Source organism: Arvicanthis niloticus, chromosome 7 (genome assembly GCF_011762505.2).
Source record: "Arvicanthis niloticus isolate mArvNil1 chromosome 7, mArvNil1.pat.X, whole genome shotgun sequence".
NCBI classification, from domain to species: domain Eukaryota; kingdom Metazoa; phylum Chordata; class Mammalia; order Rodentia; family Muridae; genus Arvicanthis; species Arvicanthis niloticus.
In genome coordinates this window covers 74,268,620-74,292,686 of record NC_047664.1, presented here as the reverse complement: position 1 = coordinate 74,292,686, position 24,067 = coordinate 74,268,620, and the positions used below count along the sequence as shown (strand labels likewise).

Sequence of the window (24,067 nt, the reverse complement as noted above, 5' to 3'; positions counted from 1 at the left end):
ATGTGTAAATCTGAATGAATGTTCTATAAGTTCTTATGTATTTCTATCAATAAATTTAGGCTGCAAAGCTTAGATACATACTTTACCTCCATTTAGCTACACCGTTACAGAAAGAAAATCAGAAAGCAGACAATACAAGCAAGAACTCCTGTGAGGCTATCTACTTCAGAAAACAGGCTACAACCCCCGTGACATTTTGGGCACAGCACTTCCCCTTACAGCACGGAGTTAGGAGCTCACCAAAGCCAGGCAAATGCTCGACTGCGGACCAGCATCCCAGCCCCTTTCACGAAGCTCACTCCACTGAGTGAACAAAATTTTCCTACTATTTAAGACTATTTAAGAAATTCCCTTTATCTCCAAGTAACATGGACTCTGGCACATGCGATCATTTTCCTGACTGTTTTTTCTTTCCCCTGTTTTTCTTCTGTTGATCATTTCTCTACTCTCGAGCTACTTTTCCTCACTCATCTTCCTCTGCCCCACGGAAGATCAGGAGCACGAGGCAGCACATGAGACGCCCCACCTTGGACATGGCCTTGGCTCTACTGTACACAACACTTATTATTCAGACTCCCATTGGACCAAGACAGTCCAAGGAAAACTCTTGCTCATATCTCCAAGACTCGTGTTCACTGTCTAATTTTACAGTGTGCACTGCAGCGTAGGAAACAACAGATGCCATGGTCAGGAGTGGACTGTGGTGACGGACTGGTAAACAAGCCCTGGTCCAGGGAGATGGTTCCATAGATAAAGGCTTGTCCTACATACATAAGGACATGAGTTTAGATCCACAACATCCACATCCAAAGATAAGCATGGTGGCATGTGTCTATTCCCAGAGGAATAAACAAAGACAGGCAGATCTGGGTGCCTGCTGGCCAACCAAGTCTAGCCAAGACAGTGAGCTCAAGGTTCAGTGAGACTGTTTTTAAAAATAGGGTGAAGAAGCAAGTGAAGACATCTTAATGTCAACCTCTGGCCCCTACATGATCACGCAGTGTACCTGCACATATGTATATATCAGTATACACACATACACACACACACACACACACACACGAGACAGTAGGCTCACCAAAATACATATGGTATATATATAGCATACACACACACACACATATATATATATATACACACACACACACACACACACATATATATATATATACCACACACATATACACATACACATAATATACATATCATATGCACATATTATATATACCATATATACACACATATATATCATACACACACATACACATATATATACACACACACACAGACCATACATACACAGACACCATGAGCACACATACAGATGAGTACACATAAACCATGAGCACACAAACAAGCACATACACACACATACACACCCCCCACAAGCACACATACATCATAAGCACTAATCAACACAGTCCAGGCACTGTCGCATGGCAGTGACCACACTTCAGACACAGCTGTGGACCAACGGCAAACAGCCCAGGGACAAACACCCTGTCCTCCGCTACTGTCCTTAACTGAGACTTACACTTATCATACTGCCATTTTCAAGTTTAACACTTAGATATGAAATTACTATAGTAACAATTACTCGTTTAAATCTAAACTCCTAAATTAACTATATAATATTCACAAGTCAGAAATAAGAGGAGGTGTTACCATAGCTAAGATAATCTTAAGAGTCTTACTAATACAAAATCTTACTTAAAAACTAAAACTACCCCAACTCTTAGGGGAAAAAAAAACCCAAACCTTCACAACCACTGGCAGTTTCAAGCAGAGATTTGTGGTTTTCTCCTTAATTATCAAGTTGACCCTTGGAAATTAACTTGGAAATTGTATTCCAGTTTTACTGAAGATAGCCAAGAGTTAGGCTCAAGCATGCAAGTGCACATCAGGAGGCTGAGGAACATACGACATGTCTATGAATTAAGCAGGAATTTAAAAAGAACACAAATCCTTTTTTATTTCATGTGCTTCTGAAAATGGACTGCTTCCCCCAGACCTCCTCAACACACCTGCCACGGTCTGTTCCCCTGTCCCATGAAGCAAGGGTTCTGTCTGGTCTGAGAGCCAGAGAAAGGATGCTGAGCCGAAAGCCAAGCTCCTCTGAGATGCTGCCACCCCAGCAGAGCAGGGCCGGTGGAGAGCACGCAACAGGTGTGCCAGCCTGGACCCTGGAGTACTGAAAGAAAAGCCAGTGCATTCTTCAACCTCACCTAACTGAATCTACCTGGAGAGAGGATGAGGATGAGACCTACATGTCAACAATCTACCATTAAATGTAAAATCCATGGATGCTTCAGAAGACACAAATGTGTATGTGTGTCAAAGTATCTGGGAGGAAAAAAATGACAGAGTACTTCTGAGCAGAGTGTTAGACTAGGAGAGTGAAGACCACCAAGTTTCACTCCATTCACTTTGGTGCTGTTCAAATGTCTTCAACAAGCTGTGGCCTGAATGTGTAACTACAAAACTCATCCCTGACATCTAATCCCCAAAGTGCTGGAATGGAGAGCAGGGGTCTTTGGGGCTGAAACCTCAATGACTGAGAATGAACCTTTTTAAAAGAAGGAAGCCTGCAGGAAGCCCCCAACCCCTCCAGGGGCCCTCACCAGACAGCAATCTATCACCTGCCTCTCCAGCCTCCAGAACTGGGAGTCAGACATGACTATTTATAAGATACTTGCTCTAGGGTGTTCTGTCACAGCAGCCTGAATCAGCTGACATGGAGTGGTGCTGATTTTTCTAGTGTACAATACATTCAAAGGATTTTTGCCACAAATTTTGTAACTAGATCAGGTGCGCATTCCTGAACTTTATAATCATAACTGGCTTAGAGAAGTGGTTCTCTGAGTCTGGTCCCCTGGTCGGCTGCATCATGACCTAGGTGCCAGTCAGATGGGCAAACACTGAGACCACACCCTGAATTTACAGCAGAGGACTGAACTAAGGCAATCATTGTGCTACTTAAACCCTGAGGACCTGGGGCCAAGGCAGCTTTAAGATTTCCACTTTCCCAAGATTAGGTCTCAAACCTGGGACAAAGGGCTAACTGAGGTGCCTATTAACATATAAAAGCTGGCACTGTCTCCCAGATTCTCCCAGGAGGTAACAGGGTCCTCCTGACTGGTATTCCTCAACCCTACCCTAGACTTTTCTAGCCAAGGACTAGGCTGGGCTGCCCCTCCCTCAGCTGCAATTCCCTAGAACCCAGTCATTTTGGCTACTGTTTTTCTTTTGGCCTCTTGCCCTCTTAACCACTGCTCCTGGTTCCTCTCTTGACCTCTCTTCCCCACCCCTCTCTCCTCTCATGGCCCAGTTCAGTTAGCAGGTCATGTTCAGTCTGGCCCCTTCCAGATGCTTCTGTGTATGCTCTCCCTCATACCTACCATACTTAAGAGCAGTTAGGTACTCTGCTTATTTTTTCTAATTCACTCAGGACCCCTCAGGACAAAAAACTCAAACACCTTCCCAAGTTTCAAACCATTCCACCCTGTAACTGACACACACTTTTCCAGGGCCTTTCAAAAAGAGCTGAGACACTTAGGTAAGAAAAAGGATTGCTCCTGAAAGCTACTGAAAAATATTCAGACCGGCTGAAGACATCAGACACACCTCAGGAATAGAGTCCCTACTGGGAAGGAGCTATAACCTGACTGCCTTTTCACCCCTGGTCCTCAACAGTGGCAACTTGTTAACTGAGGGCACCAGGGGATAAAGCATCTGTGGCCACTGCTTCCCTTGCACAGTGACATCTCAGCACAGTTACTTAAATGTCAGTAGTGTTGTTTGCATTTACCTGTTTGGTGATCGTCTTGGCCAACGTCTTCTGTCAGATTCTGTAAGAAATACGATCATTAACACCAAGAAATCGCATACCCTACAGTAAGCACGAAAACTCAGTATTGTCATAAGCAAGTGATAGCCACAGTATAAATTCTTTTATCACACACACTTGCACAAAAGGACTGCGTCAAAGCTGGCGACTATATCTTTAAAGACTGACTTACTAGCTTGTTAAGGGTATGGTAGATCTTATGAATGTTTGCCAGTGTTGAGAGATGAGAGTTCAGCTGAAAGTCTTTAAAAGAAAAGGGAGAGAAGAAATCAGTGTTAGCTGTTTCTCATACAGCAAGAAATTGCAAAAGCTCGAAAGTAAACGTGAATGGTTGTCTTAGTAGTTCAACTAACAGGATACTTACAAGTAAACAGCAACACGTAACTACTGAACCAGCCCCCAGGAATAAGCTCTGACAGGAAAGTCAAATCTCCAACCAAATGCTAAAAGTCATGGGAGTTCATGTCAGCTCTAAAGTAAAAAGAAAACACCGCAGTGGCTCTGGAATCCTGCCAGCAGCCAACCTGCATTTCTTAGGAGGATATAAATAATGTTAGGAACTCAAATGGTCACGCAAATAGAAGACAGCTCAGGTCTCAGAGGATATAGGCTCGCATTCCCATCCTTCCCCAGAATTTTGGTATGATAAGCATGCTCCTGGGCAGAAAAATGACAGAATGGTGTCCCAATGTCCAGCACTTTATAACCTAACAATATATTGCTCCAGATTATATGGTTCTATCACAGGAATCTATCACCCTCCACCTCCCCTTAAGCACGTAGATAAAGAACTGTCTTATGAACTGTTGGTTCCAGAGCGCAGGGGAGTGTGCAGTTACCTGCAGGCCCTGCAACAGTGGAGAATGCCAGGTTCTAAAGCTGCACTCCTGGGGAAGCAGCCCCAGTACAGAGCATCCATCCACCACCTCTAAGCACCTCAGGACTGTGTGCTAAGTCAGGCGTGAGAGACTCTGCAGGCTGCTCAGTCCCAGAACCTTGCAACTGCAGTATACTACCAGGCTTTGGGATCTCCCATGTCAAATGTTTTCATAGCTGAGAATGCAGCTCAGGGGTAGAGTCCTAACCCAGAATGCATGAAGCCCTAGGTCAATCTCTAGCACTACATACATGCAAACGTGTTTTTATAAAGTATGCCCACATACATATATGCAGGCTATACAGAGGCGCTGAACGGTTACTAATAATTTCATATTTGGAAAAACATTAGTAAATATTTTTATAAATACCAGGGTTTGCATTAATTCCATTTCTTTCCTACCATAAGTGATAGGAAAAGACTGAAAGTGGCCTAAAAGAGAGACTCTCTATTCTAGGGAGTCACACCATTCCAGGGAGAAAGAAGTAAGTCACTTCACTGAGTTGTCACTTGGGACATGCACCAGACATGAAGAGCACAGCCAGGGGTCAGTGCCACCCTGTGAGTTGTCTGCTGGGCTGGACCCTCTGGCAAAAAGGCTCCCTTGCACTAAGAATCCATTCACGAGCAACCCTGCAGGGTTAGGAGCCTAGCTATAAGCCGCCCCTGACAATCACAGGTAGGCAACACATTTCCACTATGCACTGCTCTCAAGGTCACTGTCACCACTATCTAGAACCAGTGCTGGCAGAGTGACAGCCAGAGCAGGACCTCAGCCTCTATCTACATGGGCCCTAAAGATGGATGCCTGGCCAAGTGTGCTGGAGCAATGCAGGGGTGGGGGGACAGCGTGCTCAAGACCCAATCTTAGAAATGCAAACACACACACACACACACACAAACACACACACAAGCTAACACCCCTGATAATTGTTTGCAACTGAATAATCTAGCCATGCTTAAGGTAAATGGCACAGGATCTATCCAAATGACCCACTTAGCACAACCACACAGGAAAAGTCCAGAAAAGTATATAGGTGAGAGTGTGCTATGTGCCTGTGTGGGCAGTGTCCATAATGCCTAATGTTTATACTTGATAAAAGTGGACAGGGGTCTCCAAGCCAGAACAATGGTGCTTACTCAGACCACTAGAGGCTGTGAGGAATTGAAATACACAACGTCCATACCCTTCTGTGGCTGCTAACGAACCACAGAAACCATCTTAACATTTCGGTTTACAAATAGGAAACCAGGCCAACACATTCCACTATCACTTTGCTCCATAGCCCTACCCTGAACCAAAGCTGAGACAATGGCTTGTGTGCTACAGAGGACAACAGAGGAGAAGGCAGGAAGGATGCGTCAAAGGCTTACACACACATAGCGTGCATCCTTGTGACCACCATATGTCACTTTACAAGTCTGTGGTTCAGGACATGTCAGACTTTGCATAAGTGTCGAAACAAACAGACTGCTAAACCTTCCTCTTCCTGTAGTAAAGATGGAAGACACACTAGATAAGAAATAAATTGTCCTTACACTGAATTCCCAGACTTTGATGGGCTACTACTCCCTGCCCTGGCTGCCGAGTGTCTTTCACTCCAGTCCACAAATCCTTCCCTTCTCCTCCACTTCAGTCTTCCCACTACACTCAGCCTAGTCCACAGAGCACATACCAAAACCACCACTGGGCTTCGCATTCTAACCTCTGGGCCTAGAAGTTGGTTCAACTCCAGCCCACTGGTTTAGTTTATTCAACCCAACTTTTAATTTCATCAATAAAATGAGATGCTGTCCTGTATAGTGTGGTAAAGATGAAACTACGGAACTGGCTGCCTACCGCAATGCCCACATGTGTCGGGCCCAACCATAACTCCTAGAGTACAGTAAGTACTCAATAAAAGCTATCAACTCCCCACCAAGTAATCAGAGAAAAGTCTCAATTTACATCCTTCTAACGCCAGCCCTGTATCAAAGACCCGAAAGTCAGAGCTCCTCTGTGACTGAGGTGAGCGGCCTGAGACATCTCCATAGCCTATGAGAGCACTGCTCTACACACGGAAGTGTATGTATATACACAACGATGTTGCCAGGGAACCTCCACGCACTAGAAAAGACACAGGCGTGCTTACGGTTACATTCTATCTGTGGAGTTGCCTTCGCTCTAGTCAATGAAAGGGTTCACTTCACAAGTCACATACTATGTCAATTATCTGTTTCCATTCCCAATTCCTAGCACAACCACAGGCCAGCTGTCACTGCACTCAAAAGGCAGTGACTCAAAAGGGAAAAACAGATGACACCAGTAACATGAATGGCCCTTTCCTCTCAGTGTAAGAAGACATGAATTTAGAAGGCAAAAAAAAAAAAAAAGAAAGAATAGAAATAAAAATAACTTCACAAAGGTTAACAGATATTGGATTTATGGTTCATCTGCTCCATGCTCAGGGCAAGTAATAGACCTTGAAATCTAAAATAGATTTCAAATCCTTAAAGCAGAGATGCCAAGGTAAAGATCAAACGCTTTACAGAGAATACATTCAGGAAAGCACTAACTGATTCATAAAAATCTGCTCGTCTCTCAATTCCAAAGGATAAACACAAGGTTAAGTCAAGTGTCCTCCGTGATCCACAGGCTTTCCACAGAGGGCAGTGGAGGTCTGACTGCAGGTGACAGGCACCCTCTACAGTTCACATTAAGGCAACCATCAGCTCTGAAAGGCACAGTCTGTCTGATAAAGAGTCCACCTAAATTATCTTCTGGACGTTTTCAAAGCCACCAACAAATGCTGACTGGGTATGAAAACGTTGTCTGATTTAATTACTATTTGCCGTGATCTATGCAAGATGAAAGGGAAACACAGACCACGCAACTAACCACTGTAGACATAGAACTCTGCAACGTGACACAGGAGAACTAGCAATCAGACGATCTGAGGTAGTAAATGCAGACATGAATGTCAAACAACAACAATTTAAGTTCTAATAGTTTATATAGCCCTAAGAATCAGAAACCGTTTCTATAACAATAAGCACAATCCTTCCTTTCTACCATAATGCCAACTGTAAACTATAACCAAGAGACCTCGATTATAATAGCATCAAAAAGCAATTATACATATAGGAATAAACTTCAAAATGTGAGACAGAAATGCAGAAAACAATCACGTTTGGTGAAAGATGTCATCACAGAGATGGTTATTTCTCGAAGGGGAAAGTGCCAGCATTATGAAGCAATGGCTTCCCCCTTCAGAAAACTACAAATTAAAGGCAATCAAATTCCTCTTCAGCCTGCCCTGCAGTTTTCACACACCCCACCCTTGGATCTCACCCATCCCCCACAGGTGGCTATCTCCTACTCCTGGAAAAAACACAGGAGGAAAAAGAAAGGGAAGGCTTGGAACCAATCTGACAATAAAGATGCTGGGCCTGTCAAGCAACTGTGGAAATCAATGTGAAATATGGAGCAGAGGCAGAGAAACTCTAGGGGGCAGACTATGTATCTGGGGCTTTGTGACCACTACTGCTCAAGTGCAGCGAGCTAAGACATAAACAAGGAGTGAGGCTGTTTGCCAACACACTATCATTTGTAAAACCTAGGTGGTGGGTAGTTGAAATGTGCAGCAGGTACAACAGGACTGTGCAGGACTCAGGTAACAGAAGGGAAGGATAAGCCTAGTCTGTGTATAAATAGATGCATGTAATTAACACTGTAACAGAGCCTATTTGGTCTCTCTACAAAGTCCTGGCTGGCCTGGAGCTGACTGTAAACCAGACTTCTGCCTTGAACTCACAGAGATCCTCCTGCCTCTGCCTCTCAGGTGCTGTGACTGAAGAAGTACACCACTAAATAAGAGAACATTTCTATTTATTAGAAAGAGGCTGTTTTCCAGGAGGAACAAAGAACAATCAGCAAGCATTTGAAACCAACTGAAATCGGCTCCCACCTCAGCCACAGTAGAAGGGGAGGTATCCAGGACAAGAGACAGCACTCATCACTGGGCCAGAGCCCCCCAGAGACAGCACTCATCACTGGGCCAGAGTCGTCCAGAGACAGCTGCTCATCACTGGGCCCGGAGCCCTGCATCTCTTCAGCTTCATACACTTATTTTGCCCTCACCACTCTGCCAGACTCCGTGCATCAACTGCACTGTCTACTGAACTAACGGGGCAAGCTAGCTGCTGCAGCTGCTGCAAGCTAACTCCCTCAGAGAACACACATACTCAGACACTCGTGAGGCCAAAAGGAAGTCTTTATTTGCCTTAGAGAAGAACTTAAGAAATGGCCTGTACACAAATCTTTACTGGAATGCAGCAGAGGGGAGGGGACTGGGATTCCGTGGAGATGGCCTGCTCTGTATCTGTCCCATTCTCTTCCTTTTCACTATCTCAAATGGGGGTCAGAGTGTCTGTGGCCAACCTGGGAATATGTCACCCTTCCTGTTAGCCCAAAGCCACTTCTCCCAGTCTGCCTCCCTATGAGACTAACACCGCATCCCACATACAAGGTACTATCCTGTCAAGTATACAAATTATCTTAATATTAAAGGAAAAAATTAAACTGGCTGAACCTCTCTCGACCATGTTTAAGGGGGGAAATGGGCAAGAGAACAAAATAAAGAACATGAAATAGGGAAGAGGCCAAGTTATCCATCTGCAGACAGAAGATCTGATTGCTTAATTGATCGAGACAGATAGGCAATGTAGACCATTGACCAACACCAAAAGTGGTTAGAACTCATAAGTCCAGTACTGTCCCAGGGATAGAACGACATGCAAAGACCAGAATCTTTGTCATACACCAAGAACATCACTGTTCAGAAAGGAACTAAGAAAGCAGCACCGCTTATGAAAGCTACAAAATCCAAAAGACCTGCAAGGAAGTCAGCCATCTTTTACACTGAATACAAAATCCTGGTAAAACTGGACAGGCCACAAAACAGAAAAATGGCCCACACTCATGGACTAGAACACTGCCAAAACACCCACAGCACCCAAAGTGATCTCAATACAAAGAGATTACTATTAATAATGACATCCTTCACAGAAGTAGGAAAGAATTAAAAATCTGGCACTTACAAGACTAAACAATGAAAAAACTCCTGAGCAAAAAGAAAAAAGATCTTGAGGCTCTAATACTTGGCTTTTAAAACACACTGCAAAACCTGGAGATGGTGGCACAGGCCTTAACATCAGCACTTGGAAGCAGAGGCAGGAGGATCTCTGAGTTCAAGGCCAGCCTGGTCTACAGAGTGAGTTTCAAGGCAGCCAGGGCTACATAGAGAAACCCTGTCTTAAAAAACCAAAACAAACAAACAAAAATACACTACGAAGCAACAGTAATAATACTACAAAAAAATCAAACCCAGCATGATACTGGAATTAAAAACAAGCCACACAGACCAATGAAACAGAGTAAGGAATCCAAGAATAAATCTATATATCTACAGCCAGATTGTCAATAAATGCAACAAGAACATACATTACATAAAGTCTCATCACTAAATGATTTTTGAAAAATCATACAAAACAAGAAAATCAGTCTCTCAGTCTCTCTCTGTGACACACACACACTTAAAAGAAAAATCAAGGCCTATGCATCCAATCCCAGCACTCAGAAGACTGAGGCAGGTGAATCTCTGTGAGTTGAAGTCCAGCCTGGTCTACAAGGTGAATTCCAGGATTCTAGGGCTAGAGAATGAGACCACGCCTCAAAAGCAAACACAAAATAGACAGATAGATAGGTAAGGAGAGAGGGAGGGAGGGAAGGAGGGAGGGAGGGAGGGAAATATATAGATAGCTGATTGATAGATAATAGATAAATAGAATGAATTAAAAATCAATTCAAAAGAAGTCAAAGACTTAAACACAAACCCAAAACTATACAACTGCTGTGAAAATACAGGGGCTAGGTCTGGATAAAGATTATGTTTTGGACATGACTCCCCAAAAATTAAGCTGCAAAAGCAAAATTGGACAAATGGTAAATGAAAATCTTCTGTACAGCAAAGGAAACTATATATATATGGAGAGAGAGAGAGAGAGAGAGAGAGAGAGAGAGAGAGAGAGAGACCACAGAGCAGAAGAGAGTATCTGAGAGTCTCTCTATTACCTGGGAATTCATTAAGTCATGAACGATCTTAAACATGTCAACAGCAAAAAAGAAACAAGAAAAATCCCATTTAAAAATGGGCAGATAAGATAACCTACAGGGACACTGGCTTAAGAGATCTCTTAAGAGATTAGACAAGTGAGTAACACAGGAATGAATACAAAAACCCTTCAACATCAGTACCCAGGGCGGTGCTGTTCAGTCATAACAGGACATCACTTCTCACAGGTTAGCAGGTTAGAATAGTATTATCACAAGACAGAAAGAAACCACTGCACTGGTGTGAGCAGAGCTCTTACACGCGAGGCGGCTGGTGGGAACAAACTAGGGCTTAGTTATATAATACATTAATTAACTAGCCATGGATATCTAACCATTAAGAAACAGTGTGGGACCCCTTAAAATCTAGGAGATGCAGCCCTCCAGATGGAGCACCTCCCTGCTGGGTGTGCACAGAGGGACTTGAGAAGGGCATGGGCGGCTCCGCACATCTACTGGGACACAGCTCACTAAGGCAAGCGGTCAGGCTCAGCACACACCAACAGATGAATGCAAAAACCGCGGTACATGGACACGGTGGAACACTATACAGCTGTTAACAGAATGGAATCAGTCGCCTGCAGTGACACAGAAGGAACTGGAGACCATTTAAAGAAAAATAAGACAGAGAAGACAAATACTGCATATTTTCACTTGGCTTTAATTGGCACGTGGTAACTGTACATGTTTTGGAGGTACAGTGTGACACCACAAAACGTGTGTGTGTGTGTGTGTGTGTGTGTGTGTGGTGATCAGGGTGACCTCAGACACATGTCATTTCCATGGGAATATGCATAATTACTGTAAAAGCTAAGAAGTTTTTTTCAAAGTACAGGCCAGGCACTTGGGAGGTGGGAGCAGGAGGATTGGTGGGAGTCCAATGGCGGCCTAACCTACAGAGCGAGCTCGAGGCCAGCTTAGTAAGCTACAGTGAGCACCGGGACAGTCTGGGCCACAGAGTAAGATCCTGACCCAAAAGGAACAGAATACTGGTCAGCAGAGCTTAGCAAGGGCCTGAGGGAGGAAAGAGGGATGGGCTCAAGAGTCTGGGGTAAAGGTGGACATGAGGGATCGATTGGTTCCCCTGTCGCACAGAACAGGAGGCTCAGCACACTTGACAACAATTGCCTGCATATTTCAAACTACCTAGTTGAGGTCCCACTGTGCTCACAATAACTGCCTTCCTTCTCTGTGACAAAGGCATGAGATAACCCTGCAGGGGAAGTAGGAAGGGGCTCCATGGTAAGGGCAGGAAAACAGCCACGCTATTGGCAGAAAACCAAAACAAAATGAAAGGTTATCAAAACCACTGCATCACTTGCAAAAACCAAGTAGTGCAGGGCTGTGACTCTCCCATGGGGTTCAAAGCAACATGCTGAAAGGGCCTCCATTTTTCTAAGTGTTGTGGAAAGAGAAAATCCATTGTAAAAGCAAGAGAGTACTGGAGTGACAGCCACCATTAAGGTTGCCTGGCTTCCTTCCCTCTAGAAATGTTAAGTCCATGCAAGGTCCCATGTCCTCCAGACTCATTCCACTCCTTGACCACTCGAGGGATGTCCTGTGCAGGAGCCTTGAAATGTACTCTGCCCTTTGCCTTGACGCCTGGAATGCACAAGGTTCAAAAGCTGTCTTCACCAACTATCTATTGGTGTACGCCCTCATGGGCTCTGGCTTCCCCGCCCTGGACAGAACAGCATCCCCCAGGGGACTCGCGGGCCTTCTTCCCCTTGCTAATATTCTCAGCAGCTTTGTTGATATACATTCCACACTCCATATCCTTCACTGTCTGAAGTATACGATGCAGTGGCTTCAGTATATTCAGGGAGTTATCTAACCATCACCACAATCAAATTTGGGCCATTTTTATCACATTCGTGGCCATCCTTACTTGTCCCCCCCCTCCTTCACCTGGAGGCCACTGTGACTCTTCCTCCTGCCTCTACAGATCTGCTTCTTCTAAACATTTTAAAATACAGAAAGGCCCAGGACAGCACTTTCACAAACAGAATACTATGTGTATTATCTACACTTCCATCTCTGTCCCTACTCCCAAAGACCAAGGTTCAGGGTAGGGACTGCTCACCCTAACCCCAAACTTCCAAGGGCACAAACCTGGTACATGGCAGGTATGGCTATGCAAGAGAGCTACATGCTCCAAAAACTGCCATTGCCTCAGCCTCTCAGCCTCTCAGCCTCTCAGCCTCTCAGCCTCTCAGCCTCTCAGCCTCTCAGCCTCTCAGCCTCTCAGCCTCTCAGCCTCTCAGCCTCTCAGCCTCTCAGCCTCTCAGCCTCTCAGCCTCTCAGCCTCAAGCCCTCTGGGAAGACAGTGCGGAAACCAGAGTGCATGGTAGGCTGGGGGTGGGGTGGGGGTGGAGGAGGGTGGTGAGCCAAGTGTTCAAGATGTTGTGAGGGGAGGGCAGAGGTGTGTGTGTCACCTCTGCAGTTTCCCCTCACTCTCACAGGACCTAGAGATGAAGCTGGTAGAAGAAACCCGAGAGGAGGCATGCCATCCAGAGCCCTGTCTGTGCCCGCCACTGTCATCTCAAAGGATCCGGTCACTTCAGGACACATGGGCTGGCTGTGTTCCCAATGTGACAAGGTACAAAGGCCTCCAGATTCCTTCTTCTCACCCTGCCTACCACTGAGAACAGAGTTTCATGGGGTCACTCAGAGACAAAATACCATTCAATCTTGATAATGTTGCAGGGCCCAGGTTTAGAGAAAAGAATGTCAGGTCTAGTACGTGCTAGTCCAGAGTCCCATCTCTGCTGTGCCCAGCTGAAACAACTCATATATCAGCAATCTAACTCATGGTGCCTCAGTGCCCCATCTGTAGAGCCAGAATGACAGAACCCCCTCCACAAGCTCCGGGGGACAGCAGTAAGCAGTGAGTGAAAGCACACTGACAGAGTGCTGCCCACACCCCACATCCCACACCCCCATACCCCATACCCCACACCAGCTCTACTTGAATGGCTTCTAGACCTGGAACGGCTATACAGAAAAAACACATAAGAAGGGACAGCAAGGAGATGCATCTTTAAGGCCATTAATACAATATTCCTTGGACTGACTTACAACATCGTCCCATTTAATTGATAAGGACTAGGAATTGGTGGAATGGCATTTGTGTTAAAAATAAATACTTAACCATGCCCTAAGATATAAAAACGGGGATGGGGGATTAACTTCATTATAAAAGGTACTGAATGGGTGGCTCTAAGCCAAGTCTCATTCTCTGGCTTTTCTGCAATGGTGTTAGTTATCACCTGTATTTTCAAACTTGCAAGAGTATTTCCATATCTCCAACAACTTAAAACTGCTTCAGCAGCAAATAAAAGAGTACAGAGTACTTTTGGGGCCACAGTTTTCCAGCAGGGTTAAATACCTGGTGTCACCTCAAATCACCTTGCCAAGAGGTGTGCAGAAGAGCAAGCTGCAAGACCCTAGACATCCTACCAGCTACACTGTTCCAAGAGCCCAAGGCAAAGGAGGGAAGTACCACTGGGCTCTGACCTGCCCACTCACAGGCCAGGACAATGTACCCTCTGAGGAGCAAGTGAAAAGCAAGAGTACAACTGAGACCCGTTCACTTGCAGCGGAAAGCACCCAACCCTGGAGTTGGACTGCCAAGGCACTGTGTAAGAGCCTCAACCCCAGCGGCCTTGAGGTTTCCCTTCCTATACTCCAGCTTCCTGTCCTGTGATCTACTTGGGGAGGGAGTAGAGGACACAGTAATAAAGGGCCTTTCCCCCTCCCCTTGTCCCTTTATACCCATCTCCGCTCCCTGCTTCCTCTCCACTCATACAGCCCACAGATCCCACTCTGCATTTACCTCCTCCTGCCCTAGGCTCGCCCCCACACACACCTAGCTGTCACAGGTCTGCCTGGTCGGTCAGCCCTGTCCTCTCAAACCTGCTCCTGAACTCAGTTCTTTCTTTCCCCAGTGAAATACCGACAGCTGAGCCACAGCTAACTACTAACTCTTGTAGGAGGTCTAGCTGTGTGCCTCCTCCTGGCTCCACGCACCCTGACGTCCATTAATCCAGCATCCATCCTTCAACCTTCACCTGCCCACCGCCCTCTTTCCGCCACAATCTTTTGAACAGCAAGCTCCAGGTGACCTTGTCTGTTACAGGAGTGTCTGGCAACAGTGGAATGACAGAGTGCTCAAATAACAGAATGTCTCTTTTTCTCCCCGGTTCCTATGATGCCACACCTACCAAGGAAGCCACCACTACAAATCAACAGCAAGAGAAGCAGCTCGGGTGTCTCAGATCATGGGTTTCTTGGACCATGTCTCTCCCCAATTCCCCTCCCTGCATCCCCGTCTCCTGGCTGTTCCTCAGATCAGGCCGGCCCTGCACCCAGAGCCTGTGTACTGGGGTCCCTCCCATTAGCCTTCTCTGACCACACACACCCCTCCACACACACACATGCTTCCTCTGCTTTGTTTTTCTCTCAGAACTGATCACTATGAAACATGTATTTATTATCTGGCTCTCACCTGCAACATAATGAAAACTTCCAGACAAATGAAGAACTGGGCCTTGCGTACAGTAGGTACTCAATATTCAAACCTGGTAACTGCCCCAGAGAGGCTGGTTTTATTTATGAAATCTCTGAGTACAAAATGGCTGATGAACTCACTCACAATCTCACAACTAATAAATGGCATAGGGTGGCTGTGAACCCAGATATTCTGACTCCAGGGTCTATTCCTACCAAGCACGCTCCTACTTCCCAGACTGCCACAGAGCAGTGGAAGCCACCCTCCCACTGCATCCACGGTACAGGCGCTGGAGTGGGCCTGTCTTTGGGCCACAGAAACACTGCACCAGAAAACGTTTAGAGTCATCATTCTCTGTGGCAAAAGCACCAATCATGAGATATAGGGTCCACGCAGCATCGACAGTTTCCTTTAGATCAGCGTGTGATGCTGTAATATCTTCATGAAAAGAAAAACAACCAACCATTAACATGAGGAAGGCCATAAATACATCCTAAGAGCCAAGTATCTGGGGTGGGGTCCTCAGGGAAGCGCTGACTCACAGGGACAGGGACATAGAGAGACTCTCAAGAGTGACAGACATGCTCTGTATCTTGGTTTATTAGTTGTTCTGCAAGGGTATTTGTTTACCAGTCTATCCAACTATACATTTAAGTGGCTATAATTTTTTAACATGTAAATTATAACCTCAGTAAAGTTATCCAGGAAGATTTTAAAACTATCAGACATTATTTCTGGCTAAACAAAATACTCCACCCAAGAAAAACCTACAAATAGTATTCTCAAATCAGTATTCTCAAATCAGATGGTGCGCAGGGGCTTAGGGGACAGCTTCTGAGCATCCCACCTCTGAAATAGCTTGCTCTGAGACAAAGAGGCTATCTATCCATGCGGACAGGAGTCCACAGCTAGCTGAGAGCTAGCTTTCTAGCCTGCCAGTGGCTGAGTGTTGTGTTTTATAAAAAGACCAGGCTATGTTTTGTAGAGTGCAGTATAATGAGCTGGGAGGGGTGGCTCATGCTGAGGTGTCCCTTCCCCCTGAGGTACCAGCCATACAACGGATGTAGTATAGAACAGAGTTTATTTGGGCATGGAAAGGGGAGTTGAGAAGGAAGTAGAGACAGAAAGGGAGAGAGAAGTGGAGGGTGGGGATTGGTCAAGAACACGTGAAGAGAGAAGCAGGGCGTGAGAGAGAGAGAAAGAGAGGAGGGGGGGAGAAGGGGCAGAGAGAGCAAGAAGGGGCCAGTTTTATGGCAAGCCAGGCCTCCCTGGCTATTGCCAGGTAACTGGTAGGAGGAGCCTAGAAGGGATGCCAACACTAAGTACCTGCAATGCTGGCTCCTGTCACCTACAAGTGGCATTACAGAAATCCTTCAGTCAGGTTTTTGGTCACCCTGAATGGAGCCTACAGGCAGCTACACTGAAAAGGGAAAACGCAGCTCTTCTCCACAAAAACCTCTGCCAGGTAAACGGACAAGTGAGGGGCTAGGTATCAGTTTGTAGTTGCCAGCACTGGAAACCAACTGTGGCGAGTTTAAACAAGAAAGTGTTGGCTTGGTTTGTTTTGTTTGTTTGTTTTGTTTTGTTTTAAATACAGCACTAGACTCACTAGGAAAATGAGAAAGCCAGGCCTGTCGACCACACAACAGAAAGAATCCCCATGGGCACATGACGAGATTCCCCACAGATAGAACTAAGACTGGACCAACTCCAGCTCCAAAACCAACAGAGCAGGCATGGCTGAACACCCAGCACAGGGGTTCTCCACAGGCTACAGCCTTCTTCCCTCTGCTGACCTCCTCCTTCAGGAGGTACGGAAGTGGGAGGGTGCTTCTGAGCAGCTCTCAGCTCAGGAAGAGATTCCCCAGCCCAGATGGCACTGTTGGGATGACGCTGCAAGCCCTACTGATGCAGGCAGTGGTAAACAAAGGTTTGCTAAACACTAATTAGAAAAGGAAATCCCCAAAGAACTACCAAAATCTAAACAAAACAAACAAACAAAAAAAAAAAAACCCATCCCACACAGAGGGGTGGTGCTGCCTGGAGGTAGGGGTCTCTTCCCTATCATTTAGTGTTATTATTCCATACATTCAGGAGTTTCAGAAACAACTGCCTGCCTTCCTCGTTTAATATTTTCTAATTAAAAGAAAAGCAATTCAAACCTCAGGTAGTAGGCACTCTCTCTAGAAACACTGACACTCCAGAAAGAAAGAAAAAACAAAAAGTGGTCCTGGCTCTAAAACTGTCATGTGACACTTACTAAAGCATGACATTCTATTTAAAATGCATTTCAGTGGTTTTCTCCCGAAGATACACTTTCTAAAGTATGTTCTTAAAATAATAATTCTCAAGAGGTACTTCTGACCTGAATTTCACAGTAAGAAGACGCTGTAGGAAGCAATCAACACCAATTCGGGCTTCCAACCAGTCTACTTGCCTGTGTCAATGTTAGCTTTACCTTACACAGCGGTTAGCACAGTACATGAAAACCCACTAACAATCTCATTGTACTGTTTTCTGGGTTTGTGTGCATTTCATAATTTTATCTGCATGGATGTCTATGCAAGTGTATGACCTCAGAAGCCGAAGAGGGTATCGGATTCCCTGGAACTGGAGTTATAGACTATGGTTAGCCATCGTGGAGCTGCTGGGAACCAAACCCAGGTTCTCTGCCAGAGCAGCTAATGCTCTTAACCACCAAGGCCTCTCACCAGCTCCTATCTCACTGTACTGTTAACTGAAGAAATAAAGCCTTAGGACCAGAATATGGCCATAAGTCAGAAAAAGAAAAACTAAAATAGTGCCATCCCATTCAAACAGACCTGGTGACAGATTTAACCGTTGGTCCCAAGCAGATTTTTCCTAGTCCCTTGCACATACCTTGCAGCATTTAATCTCTCCATATAAAACATACTGTTTATGTACTGCTGCTACGTTACAGTTTGAATAGGCAATGTTCCCAAAAGGTTCACATCGTGAATGATTGGTGCCCAGCTAGTGCTGGTACTTGAAGGCTGCAAAAACTATAGAACCTCTGGAGCAAGGAGGTCATTGGCAATAGGTCTTGAGGAGATGATATTGTCCTGGCCCCTTATTGTCCTATGCTCTGAGGACAGGGAGGGGGGAGAAAGCCTTCCAAGGAGAGAAGCCAGGCCTCAATGACAGAAGCTGTCCTATATCACCAGGTTCTTGTTCTGAGGAAGCCTGGAAGCCCTCAAGGTTTTGAGTAGGAAAGGAAATGCTAAAAGCAAAGATGGTTCAACTACTGAGAGACCAATGTAGCACAGGCTAGGCCTCACACAGAATCACTGGTTACCATAAAAAAGACTACCTCAGACCCAAGATGGTGGTAATGAGTCAGGAAGAGGGGGCAATTGTAGGGGACAGGAAGAGATACAGCCTGTGATCATTTATCTTGTCAACTTGCCTGGATTTGGAATCATGAAAAAGACACACTGTGGGTCTTTCTGTGACAGCACTTTTCAGGGGAGTTTAACAGGAAGGAAGACACAATGTGTGTGGGCAGCACCTTTCCATAAGCTAACTACAAAAATGAAAGCAGCAGAGGGCCAATATCTTCTCTCCTTCCTATTGACACAATGTAACCGTGCCTGCCACTCCTGCCCCTCACCCCCAGAGTGTATCCTCTCTGCTCTGCCAGAGTATATCCTCCAACTGTAAACCAGAATAAACCCTTCTTCAAGTTGCTGTGCTCAGCTATTTGGTCACAGCAACAAGTTAAATATTGCGTACACAGCCTCTCCCTTCCACTACCAGACAAAGATGGGAAGCATCTAAGGTTCCAAGAAAGGTGATTAAAATCACTGTGGCTTCATTAACCAAAGGCACTAAATCAGCTAACTAGTTTTGGTTTTCTATTCCCTTGACTAACTACAAAGCTAGGGCCGCATACACAGACTATTTCCAACACACTGAGTACCTTGGTACAACCTCTAAATGTCCCTGGGAATGAACACTTACCAAAGTCACCAGGCTATACAGTACCAGGTACTTAACTGACAGACTGCATTTTGCTGCTATGTCAGCTAAATTACTGGCTATTAATTGTTAGCTACAATTCTAAGGATGACCATGGTGATGATTAAGATGCAAATACTGCAAACATCAAAACAGGAAGAAGGAAGGACGTTACCAGGGGAGGGATACCATCAAGCATCCAGCAGGGGCCTTCTGTGAGCCATGAATGGAGAAGGAAGAAAGTCACTGTACACAAATCCCCAATAGGAAGAGAGAGCTTTTGTCTTTGGCAGTTATAGATGGTTATTCTCAGTTGTCAACTTGACTATATCTGGAATTAACTAAAACCCAAAATGGAGTGGCATGCCTGGGAGTGATTTTTGCTTAATTTGAAGTGGAAAGATCCACTTCTAATCTAGACCTTTGAGGTGGAAAGCCATACCTCTAATCTAGGCCACGCCTTCTGCTGGAAGCCTAATATAAGGACATGGAAGAAGGAAGCTTTTGTTCTTTGCCTACTTGCTCTTGCCTCACTACCAAGTCCATTCCTTCACTGGCCTACTTCTTCAGGATTCCAGTATATATCAGCTGAAGCATCCAGCCTAGTGGACTGAACAATTACTGGATTCTTGGACCTTCCATACATAGATAGCCATTGTTGGATTAACTGGACAACAGCCTTTAAGTTATTCTAATATATCCCATGTATGTGTGTGTATGTAAATATGTACTTGTATATATATATATACACACAAGTACATATTTAGGATTTATATGTACACACACACACACATACACACACACACATATATACAGATTCATTCTATAAGTTGATACTCTTAAAGAACCTTAATACAACTACCCCCTCTTCCCCGCCAAAATACTTTCAATACAGAGTCAAAAATCTTCAATAAAATTTTCTGAACTGTTTAGATGCATAGCAAAATCCACAAGAAAATATAAGACCTAGCCAAGGGCCAAAGGTCGCAAACACTAGAGTACCATCTGAGAGCACTTAGGCCTTTGGGGCTTACGGACTAGCTGGAAAATAGTGTGAGGAAGGGCATTCATCCCTGAGAATGTGATGAGAATGAATGAAAACAGAAGAAATGCAGACTAATGTTTTCTTTAGATCTTGAAGACAGTTACAGAGTTCATGCAATTTTTTGCCCTTATCATTTGGCAAGAGCAAATCCTAGATTAAATACTTTTTTGAAAAATGTCCATAATATATACAAGACAGTTCTTAGAGATTTTACTGCAGGTATAAGTCAAAGCAGGATAGATTTAAATTGTTTCCCTAAAACACCATCATATTCTAATGAGTTTCTCAGACCTTATTTCAAAAGCCATCCTGTAAGGTCTAGAGAGACGCCTCAGCACTCAAGAGTGCTTGCTGCTCCTGCAGACGATCTGCGTTCACTCCCAGCACTCCGGTGAGGAGCTCACAACCTCCTGTAACTCCAGCTCTAGGGGATCCCAAGCCTTCATCTGATCTCCATGGCATCGATTATGCACGTGCACATACCCACATATATCATACTTAAAATAGTAAAAATAAATTAAAAAAAAAAACATTGTCTAATACATATACAAGTTCAGTACTGTCTTAACTGTGTCAAGTGGTTTCCAGATCTTAAAACTCGTCCTCAAGATGTTTTACCACTGGGCTATTAAGACACCCCCTCCGATAACCATTACAATTATAAATGTTTTATAGTATCTAATATGCCACACAAAAATAAATCTTATAGCCCCTACATTTGATTTGGGAGTGATCACTAAGGAGGACTGGCAAAGAATGTGGTGGCTGGAAGTCCACAAACTCAGGAAGACCTGTAATGGTCAAGAGGGAAGGACTTTTAAAGCCCAGCATACAAAGGGCAAACAGCCGCCTCATTTGCTTTACTTACATAAAAGTTAAGACATCACAGTTCCCCTTTGCTCACCTTTAGGATTTCATTTCAGGTTGTAGCATGAGACTAGCTCAACCCCAAATTCCACTAAGCTGCCATTCTTGATTCGCTTCCAAAAAAAAAATCCCGTAATTCTTGGGCAAACCAAGTAGCCCAAGAAATACCGCTGCTGTTATCTGTATTTTCTTCACGAGGAATATATGTGCCTCTACTTAGTTTCCATACTTATTATGTAAGGCTGTATACTTCACCCTAGACTTCCATACACTGAATACACTCTAAATGTTCCATGATAAAGGTTGTTTTAAAACGACTGTGTGCAGGATGGTTCAAGACTAAGCTTTCACTCCGCAAAGCTACCAGATGCAGGGGAAAATTAACTCGGAGAAAGGCCTGGCCTCTCCCTCTGCAGTGGACACTGTCCCAAGGAACCCAGGCATCTCCCGGGAGAGAACGCCTTGGGTCTCCGCGGCATAAAGCACGAGTTAGTCAATCAGGGAGGTTCCAAGGGGCGCACTGCATTCTGGGCCTCGTTTCCACAGTTACCCACGTGCACCCAATCCAACTGCGGCCCAGGGTCGCGGGGACTACAAGTCCCAGAATTCCGCGAGCCTGTCTTCCCCTTTACACCGGCTCCCGGAGCTAGACCCTAAAGAAAAACCCTAAAGCACCCTCCCGGTGCTTCGGTCGGAGGTAGCTTCGAGCACGCGCGTTGCTGTCTTCAAAGCGGCCCTCCGTAGAGGGTAACAGGTCTTGACGCATCAACCCCTACACCTGATGGTCAGAAATTAGGGAACTGCGTCACACACTGCCAAACCTACGGACCTCCAGGGGACCCTGACAGCCTCTTATGCTAATTCCTCCACCCCGCCTCCAGGACCCCTGCGGGTCGGGTCAGCTCGCAGACAGCCGCCTCCCGGTCCTGTAACCCCGGCCCGCGCTGACCTCGCTCTCCGCTGCTCGCCAAACGCAGCGGCCACTGCCAGCCTCCGGACACCTCCCGGGTACCCGGCCCCGCCCCCTCTCCTCAGTGCACCCGGAGGCTCAGGGTGGTCCTCTCCTAAACTGGACCCGGCCTCTCCAGGGAAGAAGCGCCCTCCCCCAATGCACAGTCCAACGCTCCCCACCCCGCCCAGAGAGCACCGAACCCGAGGCTGACAGCACTCCCAGTCCCCGCTCCTCCCCACCTACTCTTCCTCCTAACTCACTCCGAGCACCCTCCCCGACCCCTTTTCTCAGCCCCCAAACTGCACCGCAATCCTGTCCGCCATCCACTCCTCCAGAGACACCCCCCCCGTCCCAACACCTGTCCCCCCAGCCCTCTCGCCACTCCCGGCCGCCGTCCCGCACACCAGACTCCACAACTCTCCCATCCCACCGGTGTCTCCCACTCCGTGCCCCCGTTACATCAGCCCCCAGCCCCTCACCAGCCCTGCTGCTGCCCCATCTCCCCACCCATTGTTCCCGCCCCCGCCCTCCTTCTCATTGTCCCCGCCCCCGCTCCCCTCGCACTCCCCCGCCTTCCCCGGTAGACCGCACCGCTTGGGCCCCGCAAGCCTCACCCGGTACTCCGACAGTAGGCCCTCTCCCTGCCCGCTCATTCCCACCCCCGACCCCAGCTGCCTGCGCCCGCCGCCGTCTCCACCTCCGTGCACCACCGACTCTCGGCCCCCGGCCTTCAGAATATGTCCCCCCTCCCCCCACCGCCGAAAGACAGCCAGTCCCCACCCCCGCCGCCCCTGCCCCCGCCCCAGCCGCCCGTAGCGTCAAGGCCCTCGGACTCCAGGAGGGGATCAATCCGCTCCCGGGCCAGGGACTCCAGCGCGGCCGGAACTGGAGAAGTGGAGAAGTGGAGAAGGGAGCGCGGGAGCGGACAGGATGTGCAGGCCCGCGCCGGCCCGCTGGCTCTGTGCTACTCACTGACAGCTGCAGCATCCGAGTGCATTTTCGGGCAGCTCACACCCGCCTGCCGCCCGGGCTCCCGCGCTCCACTCGCGGTCCCCCTACCGACTCCCCAAACCTTAGCTCGCAACAGAGGACCGGCGGCTTCTACTCTGGTCCGCCCATCCAGCCCTTCTCATTGGCTAGACCCCAACCGGGGGACCGCCCCTCTTCAGCTCTCATTTGACCGAAAGAGTGTTGGTTGAACCGCCTGCAGCTGGCAAGGAGGCCCCGCCCCCTAGGCTGCAACGTGATTGGCCCCGGCACCTCGCCTCCGACCGCCCCTGGTAGAGGCCACTATTCGGAGCCGCAGGTTGGACCCAACGGCTGTCAGTCATTCAAGGGTCCGAAAGCGCATGGAGCGGAGAGACTGGGGAATTGGTCCACCTTGACCCATAAGCTCCGCCCTGTAGCGGGCGGATCCTGGAGCGGGAGAGGAGCCGAGAGACCAACCAAGAACCTGGGTTAAGCATCCGAAACAAAGCAGCCGAAGGGACCGTAGAGCCAAGCTCCGGGCCACAGGGACCGGTGTTCTCTGGGAGGCAGTCGGCCTGATCCTGCCACTGACCGCGCCCGGGTCGCGCCGGTTCTCATCAGTCGTTTCACATCGCGGGAAATTAAAAGAAAAAAATTCTCCGCTTTCCTCCCTTTTATGCCACAACCTTTCTGTGACCAACTTTGAGAATGCGCTTCTTTTTCAGAGTCAATATTCAGAGTCATACGATACTTGTGCTAGAGGTTTCGAATGCTGCAGACATTGTCCATCAGACACCTCTGCGGTCCCCAGACAGCGAGAGAAAAACGCAGTGCCACATTAGGCGCTGGGGTCAGCCTGACACCAGGACAA

At 46.7% G+C, this 24,067-nt stretch overlaps 1 protein-coding gene across 10 annotated transcripts in view; it reads right to left on the bottom strand.

Annotated features, from left to right (window-relative positions):
• The window catches only part of Dcun1d4 (defective in cullin neddylation 1 domain containing 4), a 67,797-nt gene extending 44,338 nt beyond the window's left edge, over positions 1-23,459 (bottom strand). The window contains exons 1-4 of one of the 10 annotated variants that reach the window (XM_076938650.1): positions 23,200-23,336; positions 4,212-4,318; positions 4,020-4,090; positions 3,809-3,848 (exon numbers count right to left, since the gene is read on the bottom strand). Coding sequence is in view for 8 of the 10 variants with exons in the window: in XM_076938648.1 (XP_076794763.1) it covers positions 3,809-3,848; positions 4,020-4,090; positions 4,212-4,290; positions 23,200-23,214 (205 nt within the window). In the remaining 2 variants the exon portion in view is untranslated. Of the gene's footprint in view, positions 1-3,808; positions 3,849-4,019; positions 4,091-4,211; positions 4,319-21,312; positions 21,762-23,199 lie in introns of those variants that run through there. The other 9 variants (XM_076938648.1, XM_076938646.1, XM_076938647.1 and 6 more) reach the window with 9 other exon arrangements.
• Between the last annotated feature and the right edge of the window lie 608 nt (positions 23,460-24,067).